Raw genomic sequence first — 27,796 nt, 5'->3', positions numbered from 1 at the left:
GTTGGATTAAGAAACTTGAAAATCCTTTCTTTACAGACTGAAGACTTTTTACACATGGCACTGAAAAATCAAAGACTTCAACTGGATCAATACCCTTGTTCTTATACCAGTCACAGAACTGGTTCACTATGCCTGGAGGGACTGGTAGTAATTACGATGATCTATACAAGGTCTGGTGATGGCTTCATCTACTTCTGATTATAAACCTCCACTTCTGAGGTTTTACTGGATATTCTCCAGAAAGTGAATTCGCAACAAGTAAATTATTGTGGAATTTCCCGATGCAAGCTGCCAAGAAGTGGGTAACACAAGGTAACCATGTCAGTCATTTGCACAATTTGCTTATGCAAGGTTGTAAACAGCTATTCTTTCAAATGCTACATATTTTGCATGGCTAGCACTTTAGCAGGTTGACCTAAATTTGACATTAACTGCAAATGATCCTTACATAGTGCTGCAGAATGCACTGGTACCAAGGGTAAAGGAGCAGACGACTCTGAGGCAAAGGCAGTACACACATCTATAGTCTACTCCTTTGACATTACACATTTCCTTGCTGGACGAATCGGGTAGTTGCTCGAATACCGATCTCAGGGTCCAGGTTCGATTTGCCACTCTGCCAATGCGGAAATTAATTTCTCTATGTGGTTCAGATCCCACACTAAGCTGTAGGTCCTATTGTTAACCCTTTACTGCCGACTGGACGTATTTTACGTCAACATTTTTTGTCTCGTGTGCCGACTGGACATATTTTACGTCGACATACAAAAGTTTTTTTAAAAATTCGCGGAAAAATACTTTTAGGCCTACCAGCCGAAAACTCTTGAATCACGCGCCTTGGGGGATGCTGGGAGTTCACGGATCAAGGTGTTGTTTTGTTTACAATCGTTACGCAGGCGCGCAAGCGCGAATTTCTTTCTTGCTGCACTAAAAAGTATCTGTGACACATCTCGGAAATTATTTTGTCACTTTGACATAATTTTTGTACCATTGTAAATTAGCCGTTACATGCAGTATTATATATGAAAATGTGCGCATTTTTATGTAGAATACAACAATAAAATACTCATGATTGTAGCTTTTATCAGTTTGAGTTATTTTCATATAAATAACGATAATTGCCAAAATTTCAACCTTCGGTCAACTTTGACTCTAAAATAGTCGAAAAACGCAATTGTAAGCTAAAACTCTTATATTTTAGTAATATTCAATCATTTACCTTAATTTTGCAACTAATTGGAAGTCTCTAGCACAATATTTTGATTTATGGTAAATTTATGAAAAAATTTTTCCTTACGTCCGCGCGGTAACTCTTCCGAAAAAAATCATACATGCAATTGTGGTAATGTTTGCACCATTTTAAAATTAGCCGTTACATAAAGTTTTATATATGGAAATGTGCGCAATTTCATGTAGAATACAACAAAAAATAATTGAAGGTTGTAGCTTTTCTCATTTTTGAAATATTTGCATATAAATCACGATAAATAGAAAAAAAACCACGTTCGGTCAACTTTGACTCTACCGAAATGTTCGAAAAACGCAATTGTAAGCTAAAACTCTTACAGTCTAGTAATATTCAGTCATTTATCTTCATCTTGAAACAAATTCGAAGTCTCTAGCACAATATTTAGATTTATGGTGAATTTAAAAAAAATCTTTTCTTCCCTCCGCGCGCGGATTCTCCGCCACAAATCTCCAAAATGCGTACGTCCCATTCTCGGAATATTTGCTCCGTTTCATATTAGGCATTTCATAGTTTTATATATGAAAATGTGCACAATTTCATGTAGAATAAAACAAAAAATATTTGAAGGTTGTAGTTTTTCTTATTTCCAAAATAATTGCATATAAAAAATATATATATATAAAAAAATTCGACATTCGGTCAACTTTAACTCGTCAGATATGGTCAAAAACTGCAATTGTAAGCTAATACTCTTACAGTATAGTAATATTCAATCATTTGTCTTCATTTTGAAAGAAATTGGAAGTCTCTAGGACAATATTTAGATTTATAGTGAATTTTTGAAAAAAATAGTAGTTTACGTCCGTGCGGTACGAATTCATGCATTATTTTGTGATAATATTTCCTCTGTGTTGCTTTTATTGTTTTACAATGTGTTATATACCAAAAATATCGCAATTTAGTGTAAATTACAATGAAAAAAAAAGTAACTTGTTACCTTTAACTGTTTTGCGCACAGCGCGATTTGAATACAATTATATATGAAATTTTGTTTTTGCGCTATCATATATCGCATTATTTATATATGATAATGATAATTTTTTTCATTTCTGATGGTTGCATACTAAACTTCAGCCAATGACAAAAAATGGAGCCAAAAATGAACTCTTAATCTTCAAAACTAAGCGTGCTGTGATTTTTTGAAAAAAATATTTTTTCCGCTTCCGCGCTCACACTGAAACACCTCCGGCACACGGGAGACAATTTTTTTTTTTTTACCGCTTCGGCGTTTAAGGGTTAAGTAACCAATTGGTTCCTAGCCACATAAAAATATCTAATCCTTCTGGCCAGCCCTAGGAGAGCTGTTAATCAGCTCAGTGGTCTGGTAAAACTGTGGTCTGTAAAACTAAGATACGGTATACTTAACTTTTGACACCATGCAACTTCTCTTTGCAAATAACTACTAAGCAAGCAAAAAATATTTGAACTTCTAAAATGCTACCATTAGGAAAAGCCCCAGTCTAGAGTAACTGCTACACTAAAGATGAGATACTTTCTTTAAAATTAATACTATAAACAAGAGGTATGGAGGAGTCTGAGGGAGAAGATGGTGCCAGAGAAGTATGTGCGATTGATACAAGAGGTGTACCGGAATGTATTTACCAGAGTGAGGAGCAGTGTTGGGGAGACAGAGGGTTTTTGAGGTGAGAGTAGGATTACACCAGGGGTCGGCTCTGAGGCCATTTATCTTTAACATAGTGATGGATGTTATAATAGAGGAAGTAAGGGAGACAGTACCATGGAACATATTGTATGCGGATGACATTGTTCTGTGTGCAGAGAGCAGGGAAGATCTGGAAGTGAGATTGGAAAATGGAGACAAGTACTGGAGGACAGAGGAATGAGAATAAGTAGATCTAAGACAGAATATATGTGTACCACCACTGAGGGGGATGAAAGTATTCAGCATGGTGGAGAGCATATAAGGAGAGTTGATAAGTTTAAGTATTTGGGATCTTTTGTTAACGCTGGAAGAAGTATGGAAGGAGAAGTAAAACATCGGGTACAGTCAGGCTGGAACAACTGGAGAGCGGCCTCTGGAGTTCTTTGTGACAAAAGAGTGCCGCTTAGGTTAAAAGGAAAATTTCACAAGACGGTGGTAAGAACAGCAATGCTGTATGGTACAGAAACAGCAAGCATGAGAAAAACAGAGCAGAAGAAGATGGATGTGGCAGAAATGAGAATGCTTAGGTGGATGTCTGGGATGACAAGAGAGGATAGGATCAGAAATGACTACATAAGGGGGTTGACTAAGGTGGTGGAAGTATCAAAGAAAATGCAGGAGGGGAGGCTGAGATGGTATGGACACCTGTTGAGGAGAGATGAGGACCACACTGGGAGACATACTATGGGGGTGGAGGTGCAAGGAAGAAGAAGAAGAGGGAGAAAGAGATGGATGGACTGTGTGAGAGGAGACTTACAAGAGAAGGGAATTGATGAGGCAGAAGCGCAGGATAGAAATAGATGGAAACGGCTCATCCGAAACGGCGACCCCACATAAAAATGGGAACAAGCTGGGAAGAAGAAGACTATAAACATCTAGCATGGTTTATCAAGTATAGTATCTTCTTTGGATACCTTCTGTAATATCTGTTTCAACAATATTTCTATTAGTAATGCCTTTAGTGGCTTGGTCCCAGAAACTAAGGAATACAATTTTTTTTTAGATCCTTAGCATCTACTGTAAATTCTTTTGTGGTGCCAAATTATCACACCACCAACTACCAAAAGCTTTTTACCCATTACTACTATATGTATTGTTGATGCAATAACATATAAATTCATGAGGGCCTGCAATAATTTTATTTTCTCATTTCTTCCCTGTTGTCTTTTTTTTCACAAATGGGTGCATTCTACTCCAGAAGGATAGCTTAATAGTCAAAGGATTTTGAGGCTTATTCCAAATGAATTCTAATCATTTGAACACAATACTGTAATGAAAATTATAATACATAAGTCCTATAGTAGTAAAGGTTTCTCTGCTGCTTCTGCACCACCTTTGTCAGCAATACCAGGCAGCTGTACATAAGAGTATTTTTCTACAGCATTCAAGTTTATAGTTAACTGTGTCCACATATGTAATGATTACTAAGATGGTTAATGGATCCAGAACACTTTTGCCTTTGCATCATGATCTGAATTCATGATACATGTTGATGACACTTTAAGATTTCAAGTATAACTTTTAGTATGAAACTTACTTTTGAGAAGCAAAGTGTACATGCAATACTTCTTTCTGTTTCTCAAAATTTAGATTTCTTGTGGAAATGTTTATGAATGTTTCATGATTAAGCTATTATTTCTAAGTATTTTAACTCTTTTTTTTTTTTTTCTTCCTTGTTTGGAGTACTGTACTCCAGTGTAATCCTCATGTGCTAGTTCTAAACTCAAACTTTTAGATAGAGTTTTCTCATCAGTCAAAATTTTCATTTATGATTCAAGAGTGTCTTCAGTCTATCAGACAGTGGAATTATGGTAGGCTTTAAAGTACAATTGCTTCCTAGACCCACAGGTCTGCATCAATGAAACACCTCCTTTTTCATATAGTTTGGAGATGAAACTGAGATTCATGATGCTGGAAGGAGGGATATTCCTACATGATTGTGTGTTAAGATTCCTCACAGTTAACATAGAATCACACCATTAATATATGTTGATGCTATTATCCAAAATGACAAATTGGGTTATTTATGCTACAGTTGTTAGATCCACACCTACTACAAGTAGAATGGGGATCTAAATCCAAGGCAGGCAGAAAACAAGAGCAAGGACTGTTACCAACCCCAGGGCATTTTCTCTGAGGCTTGGAAATCAGATGATTCATGGGCTTGCATACTCAAAGTAATAATAGCACAATATTACACAGAACACAACACAAAAAAAAAGAAGGAAAAAATCAAAATGCTAAGGCATTATATAGGCAGGAAGGCACAAAAACAACCTGCTTCTTGGCAGAGAGGGTAACAGCACCGACCTACTATGAAGGCAGTCAAAGAGAAACTGATGCGTTGTAGCCAGGATGGGTTACGGCAAGTTGGCTGCACCCTCCGCCTTTCCGCCATCTTGGCTAACTCCCGTTGCCACCAAAATCTTGTACATTTTTTAACTGGACTTCAGCAGGCGCTAGAGAATTTTCCCCCCCTTACATTAAGACCAAAGGTTGGTTGTGTACGTGAACAAGATGGGAGGTGGAAGAAGGAAAATTCCTACCAAATTCCCCAAAAGTTATCATTTGACCTGCCACAACTAATACACATCCAAATGAATGATGTCCCTTAAATAAAAGGCAGACAGGCACCACTAGACACCCAGACAGAGGCATAAATGTATAGTGATTTGCATAAAATGTACCACAACAACAATCATCCTCTGGACCCTTCTTTACCTAACCTAGTTGTTTTTGCTTGGAACACTAGGCAGACTGCTGCTAAAAAATGACAAATTTTAAATTAATTGGTATTTTTTAACAAACCTGAAGTCTTAATGTAATGGGATTTTCTCAAGCGGCTAGCTGGAGTCCAGTTATTAATAACACAAGGTTTTGGTGGCAACAGGAGATAGCCAATGGGGAAAGAGGTGGGTGGAGCCCCACCTGGTAATTTTCTATCAGATTTAATATTACTCAGTTTTCTAGTTTTATTCTGACTTCAACTAAAATGGGAAATAGTTTTCCAAGTTAAGTTGTAGAATCATCTGATATCCAAACAAAAAATTAAGTAAGGAGCAAATTCATTCCTGCTTTCTGTTGAAGTGTCCTAAATTCAGGTATATTAGTTTTATTTTCTATCCTATCTAAATTATATTAGTTTTATTTTCTATCCTATCTAATTACTTAGTACCTTTTCCTATAACTTGTCTCTCTTTGCAGGCTGATTTGCCTCTGAAGCCCTCTTGGGTTTATAGCCTGTTGACTCTGTACATAAGATTTAAAGAAAGAAAGACTGGATTAATACCATTCCTGTTACACCAGTCACAGAACTGGTTCCACTTTGTCTGGTAAGACTGGTAGTGAGGAGCACTAACACAGAGTCAATCCAAGTAATATTCAACAAAAAAATTCTCTCCCATAACCACTCAAAATATCACAATTTTTGAAAGTATATTGTATTTTTCTTAATACAAACCTGAGGTCCTTTACATAAGGAATTATTCTCAGCATAGGCTGGAATACGGCCGTTAAATTCTTGAAGAAGGTGGTTAGGCAGTAACTACCGTCTGGTAAGCGAGTAGGCCTGCCTGCCCGGATGTAAACACTCCACTTTGCCTTTCGGCCCAGGTTTCAGATTGAGGGGTGGCATGAGGTGGGTATTAATGCAAAGGACCTCAGGTTTGTATAGTTAGGAAAAATACAATTTACTGTAAACAATTGTGATTTGTTCCTAAACAATATACAAACCCTCAGTCCTTTACATTAGGAAGACTCACTGATTGGTGGGAGGAATTTGAATGAGCCTCTAGAAATGACTGGAGTTCTGCACACCTGGGCTATTACTCCTGGTCATAAAAGTGAGGAGTGGCCTGCTTCTGACAACATGATCAGAGTATAGGAGCTGCATGATCAAGAGTCAGACTTCTGGGCCTTTTCGAAATGAGTGAGGAATCATAACTCATCCAAAAAATGGCTTGGAAGAACATTTAGAGTCAAGAGGCATTAATGCAAAGTTCTGGGAAGGGTTTGCATTATTGCCAGTCTCCTTCTTCCCCTTGCTAGAGGAAGAAGTGGGATTGCTTCTGATTCTGACAAGAAAAATAGAAAGGAAGCTTGATGTGCAAGCTTACCGCATCAATCGCTCGACCAACAAGTAAGTTCGAGTCCTATCCTTAACTTGAAGGAAGAGGAGTAGAAGAACGAGAAGGGGAAGGTGGAGAGGCCAGTCACTCTCGCATCCTTCTTGCCTCTAGAACTGCACACCATAGGCGAGATGCAACTCGTCCTCTTGAAGGAGCCAGGTAAGCAAACACAACCTGCAAGCATCCACCACCAGTCCAAGGAAAAGAGGTTCCAAGGACCGGTGGGCAGAACCGAAGGAAGAAAGATATAAATATGGTTGCAATGAGGCCTCATCTATCTTCTGGTCCGGCATATTCTTCCAAATGATAACGTACCCAGCCACTGGACGTATCCAACTACAGAGAGGTCTCTCATGATCTCATAAGACTTGAGAAAGACGTGTCATTAGACACTTCTGCATTGGCAGTCTGCAGTGGGTAAAGGCATCGAAACTCAATGAAGGGTGTTGATCCTTCAAAGGTATAGCAACACACCAATAGGACAAAGTAATGACTGATCTGGATCAACTGATACAAAGTCCACCGCACAGGAGATCATGAAGGATTCGGACTTGTCAACAGATGCTGAATGATTGTGCTATTGCACATCCAAGACACAGTCATGACATGACATCTGCCCTTTGAAGGGTGATGCTAAGAACAACCAAACAAATTGTCTATCTTGTTCACCAACGATGTTGAGAGACGAGATGATGATTCTTGTGAGGCAGGTGCACATTAGATGAGAGTCAAATGCCTTCTAGAGACCAAGTTCCCTGTGATGGCACGACAGAGGTTTCTCATCAGTAGTTGAATCTCAACCAAGGAGAAACAATACTATATTACTTAGTGAATGAATAAGGTGAATGTGGACCTACGTCTTCACAGTTGAATCGAGAAAAGCAAACTCTCATGATTCTGATCATATAAAAAGTCCCGTCAATGACACTAACCAGTGAAGACGGCTATCATCCCTGTTGTTTTACCGAAGACTGAAAAAGTTATTCCACTACAGTGGTCCCCCCGTATTCATGGGGGATGCGTACCAGACCCCCCCACGAATAGTTAAGAATCCGCGAATGTTTGGAACCCCCCTCTAAAAATGCTCATAAACTCCTATCCTGAACATGCAAACACCAAAGTATCCCTAAAAAGACCATCCTTCATCAAATATACATAAAATATCCTATTATGGTTCATATTAATCTTTGAAATATTATTAATACTGTTTTAAAGTAAATCTTACATTTTATGTTTATACATAAATACATACTATGTACTGAATGACTTAGTTACGTATGTGAAAATAATTCAGTCCCCCCATAAGTATTCAGTCATGCACGTTTTCTTTCATACTGTTACTATTTGAGACATCCATTTTCTTTTTACAAGGGAACAATTGTTCGTGAAATCACAAATACCAAATGTCTACTTAAAGTATTATCCTACATCAAATATACCATTGAATTGGTATTATTAATATCATTTTAAAGTAATCTTAAACATTTTACCATTAGAAATATATAAACAGCCAATAGCAGAGAGAGAGAGAGAGAGAGATTACATAAAACCATTAAATTCGTTGACCATTGTATGGCATTGTTACTTTCCCAGCTCCGAGCGTCACTGGAGTTGAGGTAGGGAAATTGATACAGGAAAAGACGAAGGGAAGAATTTTCATTTGAAATTAGTTATCGTATTATTACGACTTCTGTTATTATTATTATTATTTGAAAAGAAAATAAACACGTGCATCTACCATAAAAAATTCTCTCATCTCAGTAAGAAAGAGGGGTTATCCTTACAAGTGAAATGGAAAGGTCATTTTCATCTCTTTAAAATACTACCATTATGAATTTTGTAATTATTATTACAAAATTCATAATTATTATTATTATTATTATTATTATTATTATCAAATAACTGAAATTATCAATAAACATTTTACATACTAGTACCATAAAAATTCTTTCATCTCGGTAAAAGAGAGAGAGAGAGAGACCTTACCTTACAGACCTTACATCTTGTTCGGGTTGCCCCAGGTCCCTCAGTGTGAGGCACCTCTAATGTCTACCAGAGAGTTGCTAGTACATCTTCCAGTATATTTTGCATCTTCCAATCTTGGATGGTCTGGGATGCAGTTTAGATATTTGTCGAGCTTATTCTTAAACACATCTACGCTCACTCCTGATATATTCCTCAGATGAGCTGGCAACGCATTGAATAGACGCTGCATTATCGATGCTGGTGCGTAGTGGATTAATGTCCTGTGTGCTTTCCTTATTTTTCCTGGTATAGTTTTGGGCACTATTAATCTACCTCTGCTTGCTCTTTCTGATATTTTTAGTTCCATGATATTTTCTGCTATTCCTTCTATCTGTTTCCATGCCTGAATTATCATGTAGCGTTCTCTTCTCCTTTCTAGACTATATAATTTTAAGAATTGTAGTCTTTCCCAGTAGTCAAGGTCTTTAACTTCTTCTATTCTAGCTGTAAAGGACCTTTGTACACTCTCTATTTGTGCAATATCCTTTTGATAGTGTGGGTACCATATCATATTGCAATATTCAAGTGGACTACGAACATATGTTTTATAAAGCATAATCATGTGTTCAGCTTTTCTTGTTTTGAAGTGCCGTAACAACATTCCCATTTTTGCTTTACATTTTGCCAACAGAGTTGCTATTTGATCATTGCATAACATGTTCCTATTCATCATCACACCAAGGTCTTTAACTGCTTCCTTATTTGTGATTGTCTCATTATTAGGTCCCTTATATGCATATAGCTTTCTTTCTCTGTCTCCATAATTTATTGATTCAAATTTATCAGAGTTAAATACCATCCTATTTACCTCTGCCCAATCATATACTTTGTTAAGGTCTCTTTGTAGAGCGTTCCTATCTTCATCACAAGTAATTTCTCTACTTATTCTTGTGTCATCTGCGAAATTACTCACTACCGAATCCTTAACATTATTGTCTATGTCTTCAATCATAATAACAAACAGTATTGCAGCTAACACCGTACCTTGCGGCACACCGGATATTACCTTGGCTTCATCCGATTTCTCGTCGTTTGCAATAACTATCTGTTTTCTGTTGTGTAAAAATTCTTTTAACCATCTTCCTACTTTATCCACGATATTGTGTTTTCTAATTTTCTTCGCTAATATATTATGGTCTACTTTATCAAAAGCTTTTGCAAAGTCTAAATAAACCACATCTGTTTCATTTCCGCTTTTCATATTTTTTAATATGTTCTCATGGTGGACTAACAGTTGGGTTTGTGTACTTTTTCCGGGTACGAAACCATGTTGTCCTTTATTAAACAAATTATTTTTTATTAAATGTTTCATAATATTTTTCTTCATTACCCTTTCATACACTTTCATAATATGTGATGTTAGACTCAACAGGCCTATAATTACTTGCCTCTAGTCTTTGATCCACTTTTGAAAGTAGGGGTAATATATGCTAATTTGTGCTCATCATAAATCTTGCCTGTATCTACACTTTGTCTTAATAATATTGCAAGTGGCTTTGCGATAGAATGAACTACTTTCTTTAACAAAATAGCAGGGATTCCATCAGGCCCTGCAGCAGAGAGAGAGAGAAAGAATAACTCGTTACGATATCAAAAGATTGAAATGAACTTCTATAGGCAACATTTCTTCCCCTCCCATAAATACATATATCTTTTCCAGAGAAGAGAGAAAGAGAGGACTGAACAATCTGTTTGTCTGTCTATCAATTCTTTTGCTGAGAGAGAGAGAGAGAGAGAGAGAGAGAGAGAGAGAGAGAGAGAGAGAGAGGGAAGAAATAGAAACCAAATGTATACCTTATGTAACATCCTACATCAACTTCACCTTAAATTATTATTATATTACTGCATTAATCTTAGAGATTGTATTAATATAACTTCAAAGTAATCCTAAACATTAGTACCCTTAAAGGTATATACTACATACAGTGGACCCCCATATTCGCAGACTCACGCATTCGCGGATTTCTCCTGGGAACATTTCCTCACATTATTTGCAGTATTTTTCTACGAGAAATATCCACAAATTCTTGTTGTTGTTTTTTTATCAATTTCATCATCAAATGCACTTTTTGTGATAAAACTATAGAAAAAAACAGGTATAAAGATTTTTAGTAGGTTTTTCTTGAGTGTTATATAACAAAATAGGAAGTTTAAAGCCTTTTTATAGGGGTTCCAACTATTTGCAGGTTCTAACTATTCAAGGGGGAATCTGGTATGCAACCCCCCCCCCCCCCTAAATATGGGGAGATCACTGTTCAACATACTTCTAAAACTTGCAGCCAAGAGAGAGAGAGAGAGAGAGAGAGAGAGAGAGAGAGAGAGAGTGTGTGTTATCACTATGACATATGTATCTTGTGGAGAGAGAGAGAGAGAGAGAGAGAGAGAGAGAGAGAGAGAGAGAGAGAGAGAGAGATTTGTTCTTACAGCATTTAAAAGAGTGAAATGGAGAGATTATTGTATTTAAAAACTCACATATGAATTTTGTAATTACATTTATAGTATTATTATTATACATATGATAGTATTATTATTAGAAAATATTAATAATCAACTTATTACATACATGTACCATAAAAACAATCTCATCTCAGTAAGAAAGAGAGAGAGAGGAGAGAGAGAGAGAGAGAGAGACGATGAGAAGATGAGAGAGAGAAATTACATAAAAACCATTAAAATCACTGACCATTATATGGTACTGTTCCCATCCCCAGTCACATTACTTGACATATTTGACAACTTCCAAAGCTACGAGCATCTCTATTTTCAGATCTTGATACTTAACCATTTTTTCCCTCTCTTCCCTTCAACTCTGGTGTCCCATGGTATTGCAACATCAATGAGTGATACTTTCTTCTTGACTTTGTCAATCAACGTCACGTCTGGTCTATTTGCACGTATCACCCTATGTTCTGATACCATAGTCCCAGAGGATATTTGCCTGATCGTTTTCTATCACTCCCTCAGGTTGGTGCTCGTACCACTTATTACTGCAAGGTAGCTGATGTTTCTTGCACAGGCTCCAGTGGAGGGCTTTTGCCACTGAATCATGCCTCTTTTTGTACTGGTTCTGTGCAAGTGCCGGGCATTCGCTTGCTATGTGGTTTACGTTTGTTTGTATGGTGTTTTTACGTTGCATGGAACCAATGGTTATTCAGCAATGGGACCAACGGCTTTACGTGACTTCTGAACCACGTCGAGAGTGAACTTCTATCACCAGAAATACACATCTCTCACTCCTCAATGGAATGGCCGGGAATCGAACCCGCGACCGCCGAGGTGAGAAGAAAACACCAAACCAACCACGCCACTGAGGCGCTTTATGTGATTTATGGTTTCATTTTTTGTACTGCACTTCCTACACATGGGAGAGATGTTATTTCCGTCTATCGTTCTTTGAACATATCTGGTTCTTAGGGCCTGATCTTGTGCTGCTGTTATCATTACTTCAGTTTCCTTCTTTAGCTCTCCCCTCTGTAGCCACTGCCATGTGTCATCGCTGGCTAGTTCTTTAGTCTGTCCCATGTATTGTCCGTGCATGTTTTGGTTGTGGCCAGTCCTCTGTTCTGTTTGTCATTCTCCTGTCTCTCTATATTTCTGGGTCTTCGTCTACTTTAATTAGTCCTTCTTCCCATGCACTCTTTAGCCACTCGTCTTCACTGGTTTTCAGATACTGCCCCAGTGCTCTGTTCTCGATGTTGACGCAGTCCTCTATACTTAGTAGTCCTCTCCCTCCTTCCTTTCGTGTTATGTATAGTCTGACCGTATTTGCTCTTGGGTGTAGTGCTTTGTGTATTGTCATATGTTTCCTGGTTTTCTGATCTATGCTGCGGAGTTCTGCCTTCGTCCATTCTACTATTCCTGCGCTGTATCTGATAACTGGCACTGCCCATGTGTTTATGGCTTTTATCATATTTCCGGCGTTGACTTGAGTATCGCCTTGAGTCTCTGCATATATTCTTTCCTGATCGTGTCCTTCATCTCTTGGGGTTTTATATCCCCTCCTTCCATTATTCCCAGGTATTTGTATGCAGTCTCATCTATGTGTTTGATGTTGCTCCCATCTGATAGCTTTATCCCTTTGGTTCTCGTTACTTTGCCTTTTTGTATGTTGACTAAGGCGCATTTTTCCATTCCAAACTCCATCCTTATGTCCCCAGATACAATCCTTACGGTCTGGATTAGGGTATCTATTTCCTTGATGCTCTTACCATACAGCTTGATGTCGTCCATGAACATCAGATGGTTGATTCTGTTGCCTCTTTTCTTGAGTTGGTACCTGGCATCCATCTTCTGTAGTACTTTTGTCGTGGAATCATGGCTACTACGAAGAGTAGTGGGGACAGTGAGTCACCCTGGAAGATCCCTCTCCTGATATTAACCTCTGCTAATCTTATTCCAGACCTTGCAAGTATTGTATTCCAGTTGTGCATTGTATTTTTGAGGAAGCTGATGGTGTTTTCCTCTGCCCCGTATGTTTTCAGGCATTCTATTAGCCATGTGTGTGGTATCATGTCGAAAGCTTTCTTATACTCTATCCATGCCATGCTTAGGTTGGTTTTCCTTCTCCTACTGTTCTTCATTACCATTTTGTCTATCAGGAGCTGGTCTTTTGTGCCCCTACAATTCCTTCTGCAGCCTTTCTGTTGGTGGGGGATGGTGTTTGTCTCCTCTACTATGAGATTCAGGGCCTCTGTAACACGGTTTTTTGGACTTTGCTCCTTATCAAAGCATCGGATGTAGCTGAAAGTTGACATGTATATTTTACAACCACACACAAATTTTGTCAGCATTATCAATAACCTAAACCCGATCGTTTTAATTTTTATAGAGTAAAAATTATCTAGCCGACGCCATGGCCAATGATTACGAGCCAAGAGTCGAAAAACATTCATTACGTAAGCAATGTAAACACCTTTTGACGAAATGTTGCTCCGCCCATCCACCAGACAGAAACCCATTCACCTTGTTTCATCGGCTCTGAAACCCAAAGACTTTATGAATGGCGGAACTATACATAGAAGTGGGTGGGGTATCTGTGCTAGCTTAGTAATACTACTGTAGCAGTAGTGCCGCAGCAGTATAGCAGTAATATACATAAATTAAACGTTTAGGCCAACTGCTGCGATCCCTGAGGATCATTTAGCACTTCTTACAACTACTCGAGAATTCGAGAAATGAGTTTTTATAGCCAGAAGTTAAATTTTCTAATCCAACAATGCCATTGATAGCCTTCAGTGTTATCCTGAATTATAACGAGGCCAAAGTGGGTGGAGCCTCATGAAGTCATCATCCTGCCGATAATTATTGGTGAAGATTTAAAGCCAAAATACGGTACCGGCTATTTTTTTTTCAGTAAATAGGTAGATAGCCAATAAATAAAAATTGCTTGGCATTGGATATAGCAGTTATCACATCAAGCTTGTCTACTATGTTTTTGAAAATTACCAACTATTCCCTACATCTTGTCAATCTGATTGTGACCTATAAAGTAGACTGTAATTTCTTAGGACACTTATTTTGGGAGTTAGACTAAAAATAGAAGTGTTTTTGTATTTATTAACATATTTTGTTGGTTTGTTCATTATGACAATTGTCAGTGGAGAGGTTTCAGAGTTCATAAAGGTGTACTGCTTTGCTTGTATTTAAATTTGTATATCATTGTTGCCAGAGGTATAGCCTTCGTTACGTATAGCCAATCATCCATCGAGAAAGAGGGAAGAAATGCTGTCATAAGTTACGTAACGATTGCGTTCGAAACCTTTTCTCTGAGTAAGTTGGCCCGTCTTCAAAAAAAGTCACTTTTACATTATAAGTACCAAAATTTTTCAACCTACGTAATGCAGAATACAGTCAAAATTTATGTGTAGATATAATGTGTATTCTGAATAAGCGTTATATTTGTGAAATGCATAAATAAAAAGTTATTGCAAAAAAAACGTGTTACAGAGGCCCTGAATCTCATAGTAGGTAGTATATAGCCTTTCACTGATGATACCTGTTAGTAACTTCCACATTATTGGTAGGTAGGTGATAGGCCTGTAGTTACTGGCTATATTTCCCTTACTCTTGTCTTTTTGTACTAAGGATGTTCTTCCTGTGGTCATCCAATTTGAGGGCCATGGGATTTGAGATACGATGCTGGAGTTGTTCTGCTACTTCGTGGGTGTAGGGCCTTGAAGTTTTTGAGCCAGTATCCATGGACTTCATCAGGACCTGGGGCTTTCCAGTTTGGCATTTTCTTTAGTTGGTGTCTGACTGTGTCTGTCGTGATCTCTGTGAATCTTTGTTTTATTCTTCCTGTTTCTTCTTCCTTGACTTCCTGGAGCCATGTTGCATGTTTGTTAAGTGATACCAGATTGCTCCATATGTTTTCCCAGTCTCTCTTACTTGGTTTGGCTTTAGGAATTTCTTGGTGGTTGTCTTCCCCTCTTAGTTGGCTGTATAGTCTTTTCTGGTTGGTTACGAATAGTTTGTTTTGTTGGTATCCCTTATTCCTGTTCATGTACCGTTGGATCTTATGTGCTTTGGCCTTAAGCCTCTGTTTTACATCTTCTATTGTGTTGTTTAGTCCCCTCTCTTATACTTTGTATTTCTCGTTGAGTTCCTCCCTTGTTTTCTTGCTTCTTAGCCTTTTTTCTGCCATCTCTTTCAGTTTATTCAAGTCAGATCTCATCTCCATGATTTGCTTTTCCAGGTGACTTTTCCAAGGAGGTTGCTGTTTTGGTTTCTGTTGGGTTGGTTGTGCTGGTGGTGTTGGTGTTCGAATCCCCATCAGTTCTGCTACTAATCTTGCTCCTGCATATGCCAAGTTATTTGTTTCTGTGATACTGGTGGTGTGTATTATGCCCATTATTTCACGACCTCACTTGTTTCTCCCTTAATTTCTTGGTGTTGTAGGCTTTCATGGAGGGGATCTTTGTTCTCTCTGTATCTGGCTCCATCCACTTGTCTAATCTTTTTTTTTCTACCCATTCCGTCCTCTCATGCCCTTACATTCGTCGGTGTTTTCTTCGTGGTGTCGTTCTTTTGTTTGATACCTCATCATCCCTGTCGTCTTCTGGGGCATCGTCTCTCAGTTCGTCTTCGTGTAATTTGTTGTTGTGTGACATTTCCCTTTCCAGTTCTTCTCTTTCTGTTGGGGAGAGCCAGTTCTTTTTCTTTATGTTCCTTACTTGGTCTGCCAGCCTCTGCTCTGTTTGGGGGGGGGGTGTTATTCCTCTCATTCCAGATGTTGACCAAACCTTCTTCTATATCCTCTCTCCGTCGGGTTGCTTCTGATGTAGCATCTCCATATTCCTTATTTTCTTCTCTTGTCCATTTCTTCCTTTGGTTTTTTGCTTCTGTAGCTCCAATCTCAGGCTGTTGGTTACTGTCGTTGTGGTGGTGCAGTTGCTGGATGACGACTCTAAGTACCTGACCGTCTTCCCCTTCAATTGGGTTGAATACCTGGCTGCCGGACGAAGCTCCTCTGTTGCCAGAGGTTCCATTTACGTCATTGTCGTTTATTCCTTCATTTCTCAACATCATTGCTGAGTTTTGCTATTTAACCCATAGCTGGACCCTACCCCATCAGGGATAGGTACTCATTTACAGCTGAGTAGACTGAGGAAATTATCATAAAGATCCTTTCCCAAGGAATCAACGCCGAGGAGAGCGGTCACCCATCCAACGACTGACCAGCCCCAATGTTGCTTAACCAGTCTATTGATGACCTAACCCACTCTGCCATGACATATATATTATTATTATTATTATTATTATTATTATTATTATTATTATTATTATTATTTCAAAATATTAATAAATGCATACATCTACCATAAAAATTCTCTCATCTCAGTAAGAGAGAGGAGTTATCCTTACGTAGGTGAAATGGAAAGGTTATTTTTATCTCTTTAAAATACTACCACATACAAATTTTGTAATTACAGTTTTATTATTATTATTCTTATTATTATTATTATTATTATTATTATTATTATTAACAACAGAAAATATCAATAACCATATTCCAAACTAGTACCATAATAATTCTTTCATATCAGTTAGAGAGAGAGAGAGAGAGAGAGAGAGAGAGAGAGAGAGAGAGAGAGAGAGAGAGAGAGAGAGAGTTTATCTTTCTGTTCTCTCAGAAAATACTTCTAACCCTTCCAGTGAAACAGAGGGAGAGAGTTACCACTATAACAGACATATCTTGGGTGGTAAAAGGGGAGAGAGAGAGAGAGAGAGAGAGAGAGAGAGAGAGAGAGAGAGAGAGAGAGAGAGAGAGAGAGAGAGAGAGAGAGAGAGAGAGAGAGAGAGTGTTATCCTTATTTAAAAGATTGAAATGTATAGATTATTGTATTTCTTTAAGATACTACCAAATAATATGAATTTTGTAATCACAGTTAAATTAATATTTTTATTATTATTTGAAAGTATCAATAAACATATAGTACATGTACTATAAAATTTCTCATGTCTCAGTGAGAGAGAGAGAGAGAGAGAGAGAGAGAGAGAGAGAGAGAGAGAGAGAGAGAGAGAGAGAGAGGGAAATTAAATTAATACTTAGTGGCAACAACACAACAGCTCCCCCCCCTCCTGTCACATTACTTGATATATTTGACAGCTGTAGTACCTGGAGTTAGAGAGAGAAGAATGGGATTTCCTTTATTCTTACATAATCTTTAAAATTTATAAACTAAAATCTTACTAATTCACTATAGTATTTTCTTTAATGAATTGATAATATTGCTGTTTACATTATTATTAATATTTGAAAGTAGTAAATCATTTATTTATCATACAGAAAAACATACATCTCTGTAAGAGAGAGAGAGAGAGAGAGAGAGAGAGAGAGAAAAAAAAAAGTATTATTTTTATTATGTGATATCATTTAATCTTATTAAACTTACTAATACAGTATTAATCAACATTAATATTTGAAAATTAGTAAATAATTTTTGCATCATAAAAAAGTATTTAGTCATGAAAATAACATAAAAATACACTAATTAGTGATTGTTTTCATCAGAAAACCCCACGAATAGGTGAATTTTGCGCAAATAATGAGTAAATATGGTCCGGAGAGAAATCCGCGAATCCGGAGAAATCAAATATGGGGGCATTCGGTCACATACCAAAAGAATTAACTTACAGATATGCACCTACTACTTGGACAATGCAACTGATAGCAGAAGCATGTCACAAGAGAAATATACTAGTATATTCATGGGTTCCTGTAAATTGCACTCCAGCCTAGCTAATTCTTCTTCATTCGAGAGATAAGAATAACGACTGGAAGCAGACCTACTTCATTCTCTGATGAAGAGAGCAAAGGTGAAGTTGTCCTGAAGGGAGACTTCTACAGTGATAACAGGATACCGAAGACAACTAGTTCAAGCCAAATTGGTTGTTCACAAAACAGCAGCAATGGAGAGGCATTCAAACCTCTCGGTGCTATCCATCCTGAACAGATTGACGTATGTTCGGTAAGATCTTAAGATTGAACCAAAAACATGGTCTCTCAGATTCAAACTCTGAGGAGTAGACTCCATAAAATTCCTCTTATTTCCTTGTTCATTCCGGTGCAACCAGGAAGTAGAGGGGAAAAAAGAAAAGAGGATTGACTGTTCTTGCCCGCTCTTCTTTGGACTTGCAGTGTTCTCACTCTGTTAAATGAAGCATTCACTCCTTACAACCGTTTCATTCATGCGAAGGCGAGCGAAAGTTGACCAGAGTTAACTGCAGTAAAAGCTGGTGAGAACAAGCCACGTCTTGCTACGCATCTACAGGCGGTCCCCGGGTTACGACGGGGGTTCCGTTCTTAAGACGCGTCGTAACCGTCCTAACCCGAAAATTGTCGTAAGCCGGAACGACGTTCTTGAAAACATGTCCACAGGGAAAATTTCACTACTAATTTGCAATTTTTCTTAGGGCCGTATCTCTAAAATTATCACTAATTTACTTTTTTCATGTGCAAACACTGTGTATCACAAATTACTGTATATTTTCATTAAAATACAAGAGAGAGAGAGAGAGAGAGAGAGAGAGAGAGAGAGGAGAGAGAGAGAGAAATAACTCCTTAGGTTTCAATAGATTGAAATGAATGTCTGTAGGCAACTTTTCCCCCTCCCATAAATACATATATTTCTCCAGAGAAGAGAGAAAGAGAGGACTGTGCAATTATGTTTGTCTGTCTATCAATTCTTTTTGCTGAGCAGCGAGAGAGATAAAAGGAAGAAATAGAAACACCAAATGTATGACAAGTTATCTGTGGAGAGAGAGAGAGAGAGCAGAAGAGAGAGAGAGAGAGATGAGATGAGAGAGAGACGAGAGGAGAGAGAGAGAGAGAGAGAGAGTTGTCCTTACAGTATTTAAAAGAGAGAAATGGAATGATTATTGTATTTAAAATACTCAGATATGAATTTTGTACTTATAGTATTATTATTGGAAAATATTAATGATAAACTTATTACATACACGTCCATGAAAATGATCTCATCTCGGTAAGAGAGAGAGAGAGAGAGAGAGAGAGAGAGAGAGAGAGAGAGAGAGAGAGAGAGAGAGAGAGAAAGATTACATAAAACCATCAAATTCATTGACCATTGTATGGCATTGTTAAGCTTGAGTGTCACTTGAGTTGAGGTGGGGAAATTGATACAGAAAAAGACAAAGGGAAGAATTTTCTTTTGAAATTAGTTATCATATTATTACTACTTCTATTATTATTATTATTATTATTATTATTATTATTACTATTATTTGAAAATATAATAAACACGTGCATCTACCATAAAAATTCTCTCATCTCCGTAAGAAAGAGGAATTATCCTTACAAGTGAAATGGAAAGGTCATTTTCATCTCTTTAAAATACGACCATTATGAATTTTGTAATTAAAGTTTTATTATTATTATTATTATTATTATTATTAAATAACTGAAATTATCAATAAACATTTTACATACTAGTACCATAAAAATTATTTCATCTCGGTAAAAGAGAGAGAGAGAGAGAGTGTTTATCTCTCTTTGTTTATAACGCTTCCAGCGAAAGAGAGGGAGGGCGTTACCAGGGACGTGCAGAGGGGGGGTGCTAGGGGTGCCCAAGCATCCTCGCCCCTTTTGCTACTGTATTCAAAAGTTGCCCTTTTGAGAGGGATGTTATTATAGGCCCGCCGCCTATCTGTGTCAATGATGATAATAATAATAATAATAATAATTATTATTATTATTATTATTATTTTTTTTTTTTTATTTTTTTTTTGCTCTATCACAGTCCTCCAATTCGACTGGGTGGTATTTATAGTGTGGGGTTCCGGGTTGCATCCTGCCTCCTTAGGAGTCCATCACTTTTCTTACTATGTGGGCCGTTTCTAGGATCACACTCTTCTGCATGAGTCCTGGAGCTACTTCAGCCTCTAGTTTTTCTAGATTCCTTTTCAGGGATCTTGGGATCGTGCCTAGTGCTCCTATGATTATGGGTATGATTTCCACTGGCATATCCCATATCCTTCTTATTTCTATTTTCAGATCTTGATACTTATTCATTTTTTCCTTCTTTCTCTTCAAACTCTGGTGTCCATGGTATTGCGACATCAATGAGTGATACTTTCTTCTTGACTTTGTCAATCAACGTCACGTCTGGTCTGTTTGCACGTATCACCCTATCCGTCCTGATACCATAGTCCCAGAGGATCTTTGCCTGATCGTTTTCTATCACCCCTTCAGGTTGGTGCTCGTACCACTTATTACTGCAAGGTAGCTGATGTTTCTTGCACAGGCTCCAGTGGAGGGCTTTTGCCACTGAATCATGCCTCTTTTTGTACTGGTTCTGTGCAAGTGCCGGGCATTCGCTTGCTATGTGGTTTATGGTTTCATTTTTCGTATTGCACTTCCTACATATGGGAGAGATGTTATTTCCGTCTATCGTTCTTTGAACATATCTGGTTCTTAGGGCCTGATCTTGTGCCGCTGTTATCATTCCTTCAGTTTCCTTCTTTAGCTCTCCCCTCTGTAGCCATTGCCAAGTGTCATCGCTGGCTAGTTCTTTAGTCTGTCTCATGTATTGTCCGTGCATTGGTTTGTTGTGCCAGTCCTCTTTTCTGTCTGTCATTCTCCTGTCTCTGTATATTTCTGGGTCTTTGATTATTATTATTATTATTATTTGTATAATAATAATAATAATAATAATAATAATAATAATAATAATAATAATAATAAACAGGAGCTTGTAGAAATGGGTATTATATCTTGGCAACACTGGGTCACCAAAGATCGGCTAACTATATGTCTCACTGTCTGGTAACACTGGGGCCTAGGCAAGCTCAGCTGAGCTAGACTGACAACAGGCCAGGTAAGCTTTCCTAGTTATTTTAACTGGTATTGCCTCTGCATTAAGGCTTTGACTCCTTTTATAGCTATAAAAAGTGTAATAACAAAAAGAGGGAGAGAGACAGTCGACCAAGCGAGTCGAGTAAATTAATAGATTTGGAGAGGAAAATAGGAACGGGGCCACAGTAATGTGGACTGGAACGCCGAACGGTACAGGTACCGGTATGATTCATTGTAGGTGGCCATTAACCTACTGAATGAGACACATACAGCTTGTGTTTCATTTCATTTGTTGCATAATGTGTCCAATTAAGTTTTTGAGCTGCACGTGATATTTAGTTTTCGATTTTTAAATCAACAATACCCAACTGGATGGTGAAAAAATCTGTGAATGAAGAGGCCCTCAAGTCATTGCGAAAATTATGCCAGTTTTATGAGTTAGAAGAAGTAGACAAGCTACGGTTGGAATTAAAGATCTTATATTCCTCATTTCCTTGCCTGCCACAGAACACTGCAGCTACAATGCTCAACCTGATGAAAGAAAACAAAGTCCAGGAGATATTGCCACTTATGCTTGAACTCTTAACAATTTATGCCACTCTACCCGTCACAACTGCAACAGTGGAAAGGACCTTCTCCAAACTCAAGCTGGTGAAGACAAAGCTACGCAGCCTGTCCAGTGAGGAGAGGTTATCTGATCTTTTGTTGCTAGCAGTTGAAAAGGATATCACAATCAACAACAGTGAAGTTATCAGCATATTCAAAGAAATGGCACACAGAAGGGATCTCTTATAAATATAAAATGATAAGGTCTGGTTATTAGCCAAGTGTATTGATCATACAGATTGATTTTCTTGCAGTTATTTATGCAAAAGTAATAATTATAATTTTTCTTTTGTTAAATTTCCTAGTTCTACTGGTAGTCAGTACTGTAGATTTTATGTTCATATAAAACATTAGCCCACTGGTACCTATGGTATCAGTTATATTTATCTCTTTCTTGAATTATTAATGACTAGTTTAGATAAATTTGAAAGAATATTGAGCCAGTATATATTTAGCCTCATTCATTTCTATATTTTTGCCCTTTTTTTCACTTGAGCACCTGCCCTGAAAAAGTTCTCTGCACGTCCCTGGGCGTTACCACTATGACTCATTATTATCTTGTGTGGCAAAAGAGAGAGAGAGAGAGAGAAGAGGAGGGAAGAGAGAGAGGAGAGAGATGAGAGAGAGAGAGAGAGAGACAATCGGAGAGAGAGAGAGAGAGAGAGTTAACCTAATTAAATTGTGACATGGATAGATTAGTACGTATTGTATTTCTTTAAAATACTATTACATAGGAATTTTGTAATTACAGTTATTATTATTATTATTATTATTATTATTATTATTTGAAAGTATTAAAAACAAAAAGTACAAGTACATAAAAAAATCTCGAGTCTCAGTAAATGAGAGAGAGAGAGAGACAGAGAGAGATAGAGGAGAGAGAGGAAGAGAGAGAGAGGAGAGAGAGAGAGAGAGAGGCGCGAGAGAGAGAGAGAGAGAGAGAGAGAGATTAGAGAGAGAGAGAGAGAGAGAGAGGGGAAAATGTCAGGACCACGTGATTGCAACACTGCAGCTCTCCCCCAGCTCTTCCCCCTTTTGGCTGTCACAGAACATGATATATATCTGACAGTTTTAGTACCTGGAAAGGTTACAGAGAAGACTGGGATTTCCTTCATTCTTCGATAATTTTTTAAATATAAGCTAAAATCTTACTAATTCACTATGGTATTTTCTTTAATGAATTGATATTATTGCTGTATAAATTAATATTAATATTTGAAAATAGTAAATCATTTATTTATCATACTAAAAAACATACATCTTTGTAGTATAGAGAGAGAGAGAGAGAGAGAGAGAGAGAGAGAGAGAGAGAGAGAGAGAGAGAGAGAGAGAGAGAGAGAATTATAGTGATTATTTTTGTTGGAAAATACAAAGAGAGAGAGAGAGAGAGAGAGAGAGAGAGAGAGAGAGAGAGAGAGAAACTGTGCTAAACTATAAAGGATTCTTATCTTATCATAATATGTGTTTTTTAAAAGCGTTGTAAACTCGGAGCGTCGGAAGCGTCAGCGTCATAACCCAGGGCGGATTTTTCAATGAATATTTAAGAAAAAGCGTCGTAACCTCGGAACGTCGTAAGCCGGACCCGTCGTAACCCGGGGACCGCCTGTATCTTCTCTGTCATCGAACCTCACGAAGAGGACTACACAGAGGAGCCTCACACTGAGGGACCTGGGGCAACCCGAACAAGATGTAAGGTATGTAAGGTCTAAGGTCAGATGCCCTGTCCAAAGGAACAGTGACATCGATCTTGGCACCTGAAGAATAGCCATTCCTGGCTTTCACTGGGGGCTTAGAGCCACCAATGCAGCTCAGTACCTTCTCTTGCCCTGTGCCACTATCACGATAGAGAGAAGACTACCTATCATTAACTGTGGATGTTCGACCCCCATTGGATGTTGTACACTCGGAGAGACCCGTACATAAGTATCCGACGCAGCCCCGGTTCCATGAGCAGTGCTCTTGGAACCAGACACAGGAGAACGAGCCTGGGTTTGAACTCCTGGGGCTCCCAAGACACCATATTTTGGGGATAGTGTCCAGGTTCGCACTCCGGAAGGAGCAGGTGAGCTGAAGAGACAGCCAATTGCTCTCTCCCCAAGGAAAGGATGCAGACCCTTAGAGGTCTCATAGTGAGACTTCTTACGGGGGCGGAGAATTACCTTCCTCTCTTAGGACGTGGAAGCATTTGAAGAGGAAGGTAGGAGGCGTCAGATGACGAAGACAAAAGATGATGACCCCTGTGAAAAACTCGCTGCAATACGGAAAGGGAGGGTAATATGTCATGGCAAGGAACCGCGCCAATCAAGAGCAGAGAGTTCGTTCGGTAGAGCTGTCTGGTAAAGCCAAGTCGAGTGAGCTGAGCAGATCACCAGTATATAATTATGAGTGGTAATCATCAACAAAGAACTATCACTTCTTCCCAATTAACTGTTCACCTTCAGGCCAAAGCTCCAAGAAGAAGAATAAAGTGGGATTCTTTGTTTGCTGTCCTACGTGTTCGGACCCTAAGGTCCAAAACGCGAGGATGGTACTTACCATTCACCTAGGTGTTGCATGCAGTTCCAAGCTCTGCATAACTCCAAACCAGAAGAGTGAATACCAATACAGAAGAGCGAACTCTGTATTGGTAAAGGCTCATCTCGCTATCCAAGCACTTGTCATAGTGAGCTCTTGGCGAGTGCTAGAATTTGTAAGAATTCCCACGATCGGCAAGAAAACCCGACTCTTGTAAGACAATAATCGGGCAAGCCTTGTCTCGCCCTGGTACTTAGCAATACGATGAAGCCAAGCACTCAGCGAGCGCCAGCAAAACCAAGATATCCAGGCGCTTGGTGAGAATCCCAATTACTGTAATAAATATTGGGAATGCCCATTACCTGAGTGTTTGGAAATCACAGAAGACCAAATCACTCTGTGAATGCCAGAAATTCCAAGGAATTTAATGGCTTAGTGAGACTACTGATTTTCATAATAACAGTTACCGGGGATGTCTGTCTCGCCCGAGTGTTTGGAAGTTATAGAAAACCATAACGCTCTGAGAATGCCAAAAATTTCAAGGAATTGAGCATTCAATGAGATTCCCAGGTATTGCAGTAACAATTATCAGAAATTCTCATCTTGCCCGAGTGTTTGCAGATCATACAAGACCAAAACACTCGGAGAGTGCAAGAAATTCCAAAGAATTCAAGAGCTTGGCAAGACCCCCGAATTTCATCAAACGATCAAACAAACGATCATTGGGGAGGGGCCCTTCCTCGACTCCTGTAGAAATCGAGGAGGAAACAGGCATAAAAACCTGTCTTAAATGTGAGCATTTAAGACTGGAATATGAGTACAATTCAACAGAATATACACTCGAGGCTCCCAAAACACAAGAACCCATAGGGGACTGCGAATTGAAATCTGTCCAAAGGACAAAAAAAGCCAGGGAGAACATAGTGTCCAGATTTGACATAAGATCCTTCCTCAACAATGTGGATGTACGTCCAGTGGGACCCTAAGATCCCTTCAGGAATGTAGTCCCCCGACACCGAATCCTACGGAGAGCACACTGCAGGATCCCTCCTATTCACCTCCTTCTTCCCTTTGTAACCACAGGAAGTAGATGGAATAGGTGAGGATGACTGGATGCTCTTGCTCGCCTTGCTAGTAGAACTAGCAGGGGAAGCGAGTCACAGGCAGCCATCAACCTGCAGTGATGACCACGACATGAGTCTAGGAAAGCAATATCGTCCTGGAGAAACGCTTTCCCAAGGAGGGTTACAAAATTCTCGAACAGCAAGAGAAACATTCTCCACCACCGAGACCGGTCAGTCACGTGAACATGGCCATGGCTTGGGTGGGGTTGAGTGTGCACCTGACTGGAGAGGGCCAGTACCATCCTCCGATGTGTCCAAGTCCTCGTCGAGGCCGAATCCTCTACAAAGGACCGAATGGGGGACCACTTACCGGTCTCACTGTGTGCATGGTCCCTTGGGACCGTCACGTCAACTGGGTATTGAGCAATCATCGCGAGAGCGATCACCAGCACTTAAATCCGTAGATTTACGCACAATTGGGGGAGAAGACTACCTTTTCCTTCTTTGGCAGAGCGCCTTAGGAGTCGAAGGGGTGGAGGTTAAAGAACAATTTGATGATTCTGAAGAGGAAGATGACGACACTTGATGAACTCTCTTCCTCCTCGACTTCTCCAAATCCTGCAAGACTTCTTCTACAGGATGAGGTACATTTACCAGCAGGAATATAGTTAATAATCACAGGGTAGCAGCTAAGGCTTTGTCCAGTGACGATACTCCAGGATAGCAGCAGCAAATTAATATGATTTCCAGCAGGGGAACAGTACACATACTTGAGGACCAATATCACAGCAAGCTATGAGTCACAGGTACAGTTCCAAGGTTAGGATAGTCAACACGAAGAAATATCCAACCATCTACTGCTCTCATCAACTATCACCACTGTTAGCCTGTAAAAAAAAGAAAATGTAATTTAAAAAAATAAGGATACTCCTCTCGCATCCAAGGGCACCTCCCTCTGAAATAAAAGGAGATCCCTCAAACACCAACACTACACGCACCCTCCTCTATCTTCGTCTGATAAGCTAGTGAAAGGATGAAAGGGAAGAGGAAATACCAGAAGAAACAAAGGAAAGGACAAACCTCCGAAGTTTCCCTCAGTCATTTCCAAGGTGGAAGCATAAATTTCAGATGAATACAGGTCTCGTCTTAACGTTAAAGGACAAAAATATGTAATAAGGGTGCTGGCACACCCTTTCTGCAGACCCTTAACATAAAGCAGAAAGGCAGCTAGCAAGGCTATCACAAAAAAGTGGGTTTGCATATTAATTATTAAAGTCAATTAATTATTAATATCAAATACAATATATACATATTCATTCAAAGTAACAAATCAAAGATCCCACTGGGAAAATCGTGATTAATGGCTAGTCAGCAAGGGTTCACAAACATACGTCTTCGTTGGAAGACAGCCGAAAGCAGAGTGGAATGTTTACATCCGGGCAGATGGGCCTACCCACCTACCCAGACTAGTTACTCCCTAACCACCTTCTTCAAGAATTTAACACCCGTATTCCAGCCTACGCTGAAAGTAATTCCTTATTTAAAGGACTGTGGGTTTGTATATCGTGTAGGAGCAAATTGCCCTACCTATCTTAATAATAAAAAAATACAAAATAGCATACAAACTAAAATGTGTAAATATACAAAGCACTGGCAAATATGTCAGGTTGATTAGGTTACTTGAAAATTGACTGAGGTTGATTAGGTTATCTGAACATTGAATGATTAAGTGATGATGTTAGTGCGAGAGGAATAATGCATTAAAGAACAGTACGTAATAGGTTTGGTCAGTGTACAAACACTTTCTATTTACCACAACTACAAAGTAAAAACAACAGCAACATTACTGTACAGGTAATTTAAAGATCCTTAAATTAAGTAGTATACCTTTAACTGTTCTGAGATTCTTTCAAGGGAATTTGTGAAAGAAGTTTCTACTTCTTGAAGTTTATCTCGAGGGTTTCTATTCTCTGTGACTACTGATCCATGAGATTTTGGCGAAAAGACTGTCCTTTCAGATAGCTGCATGTCAGTTGGAGGCTTAATATGTGGTGAACCTAATGGTGGGCTCCCAACTGGTGGCCCATCACCTGGTCTGAAAAATAAAATCTATCAAGTTCAATTCTTTTTTTTTTAACTATAAAACAAATTAGTTTGACACAATGTACTTTCTCCAACAGTCGCTAATGTTAAAAAAGGAAGTCATAAGTATCCTATCCTATACATATCTGCTAA

General features: G+C 38.7%; 1 protein-coding gene across 3 annotated transcripts in view; it reads right to left on the bottom strand.

The window, feature by feature from the left end:
- LOC135196243 (steroid receptor RNA activator 1-like) overlaps positions 1–27,796 on the bottom strand; it is a 100,885-nt gene that overhangs the window by 14,718 nt on the left and 58,371 nt on the right. For all 3 annotated transcript variants that reach the window (XM_064222922.1, XM_064222923.1, XM_064222924.1), the window contains exon 3: positions 27,449–27,656. In XM_064222922.1, the coding sequence (XP_064078992.1) occupies positions 27,449–27,656 (208 nt within the window). The remainder of the gene's footprint in view (positions 1–27,448; positions 27,657–27,796) is intronic.

This window comes from Macrobrachium nipponense, chromosome 17, assembly GCF_015104395.2.
Source record: "Macrobrachium nipponense isolate FS-2020 chromosome 17, ASM1510439v2, whole genome shotgun sequence".
Taxonomy (NCBI): domain Eukaryota; kingdom Metazoa; phylum Arthropoda; class Malacostraca; order Decapoda; family Palaemonidae; genus Macrobrachium; species Macrobrachium nipponense.
Note: the sequence above shows the minus strand (reverse complement) of the source record. Positions and strands in the feature narration are given on the sequence as shown.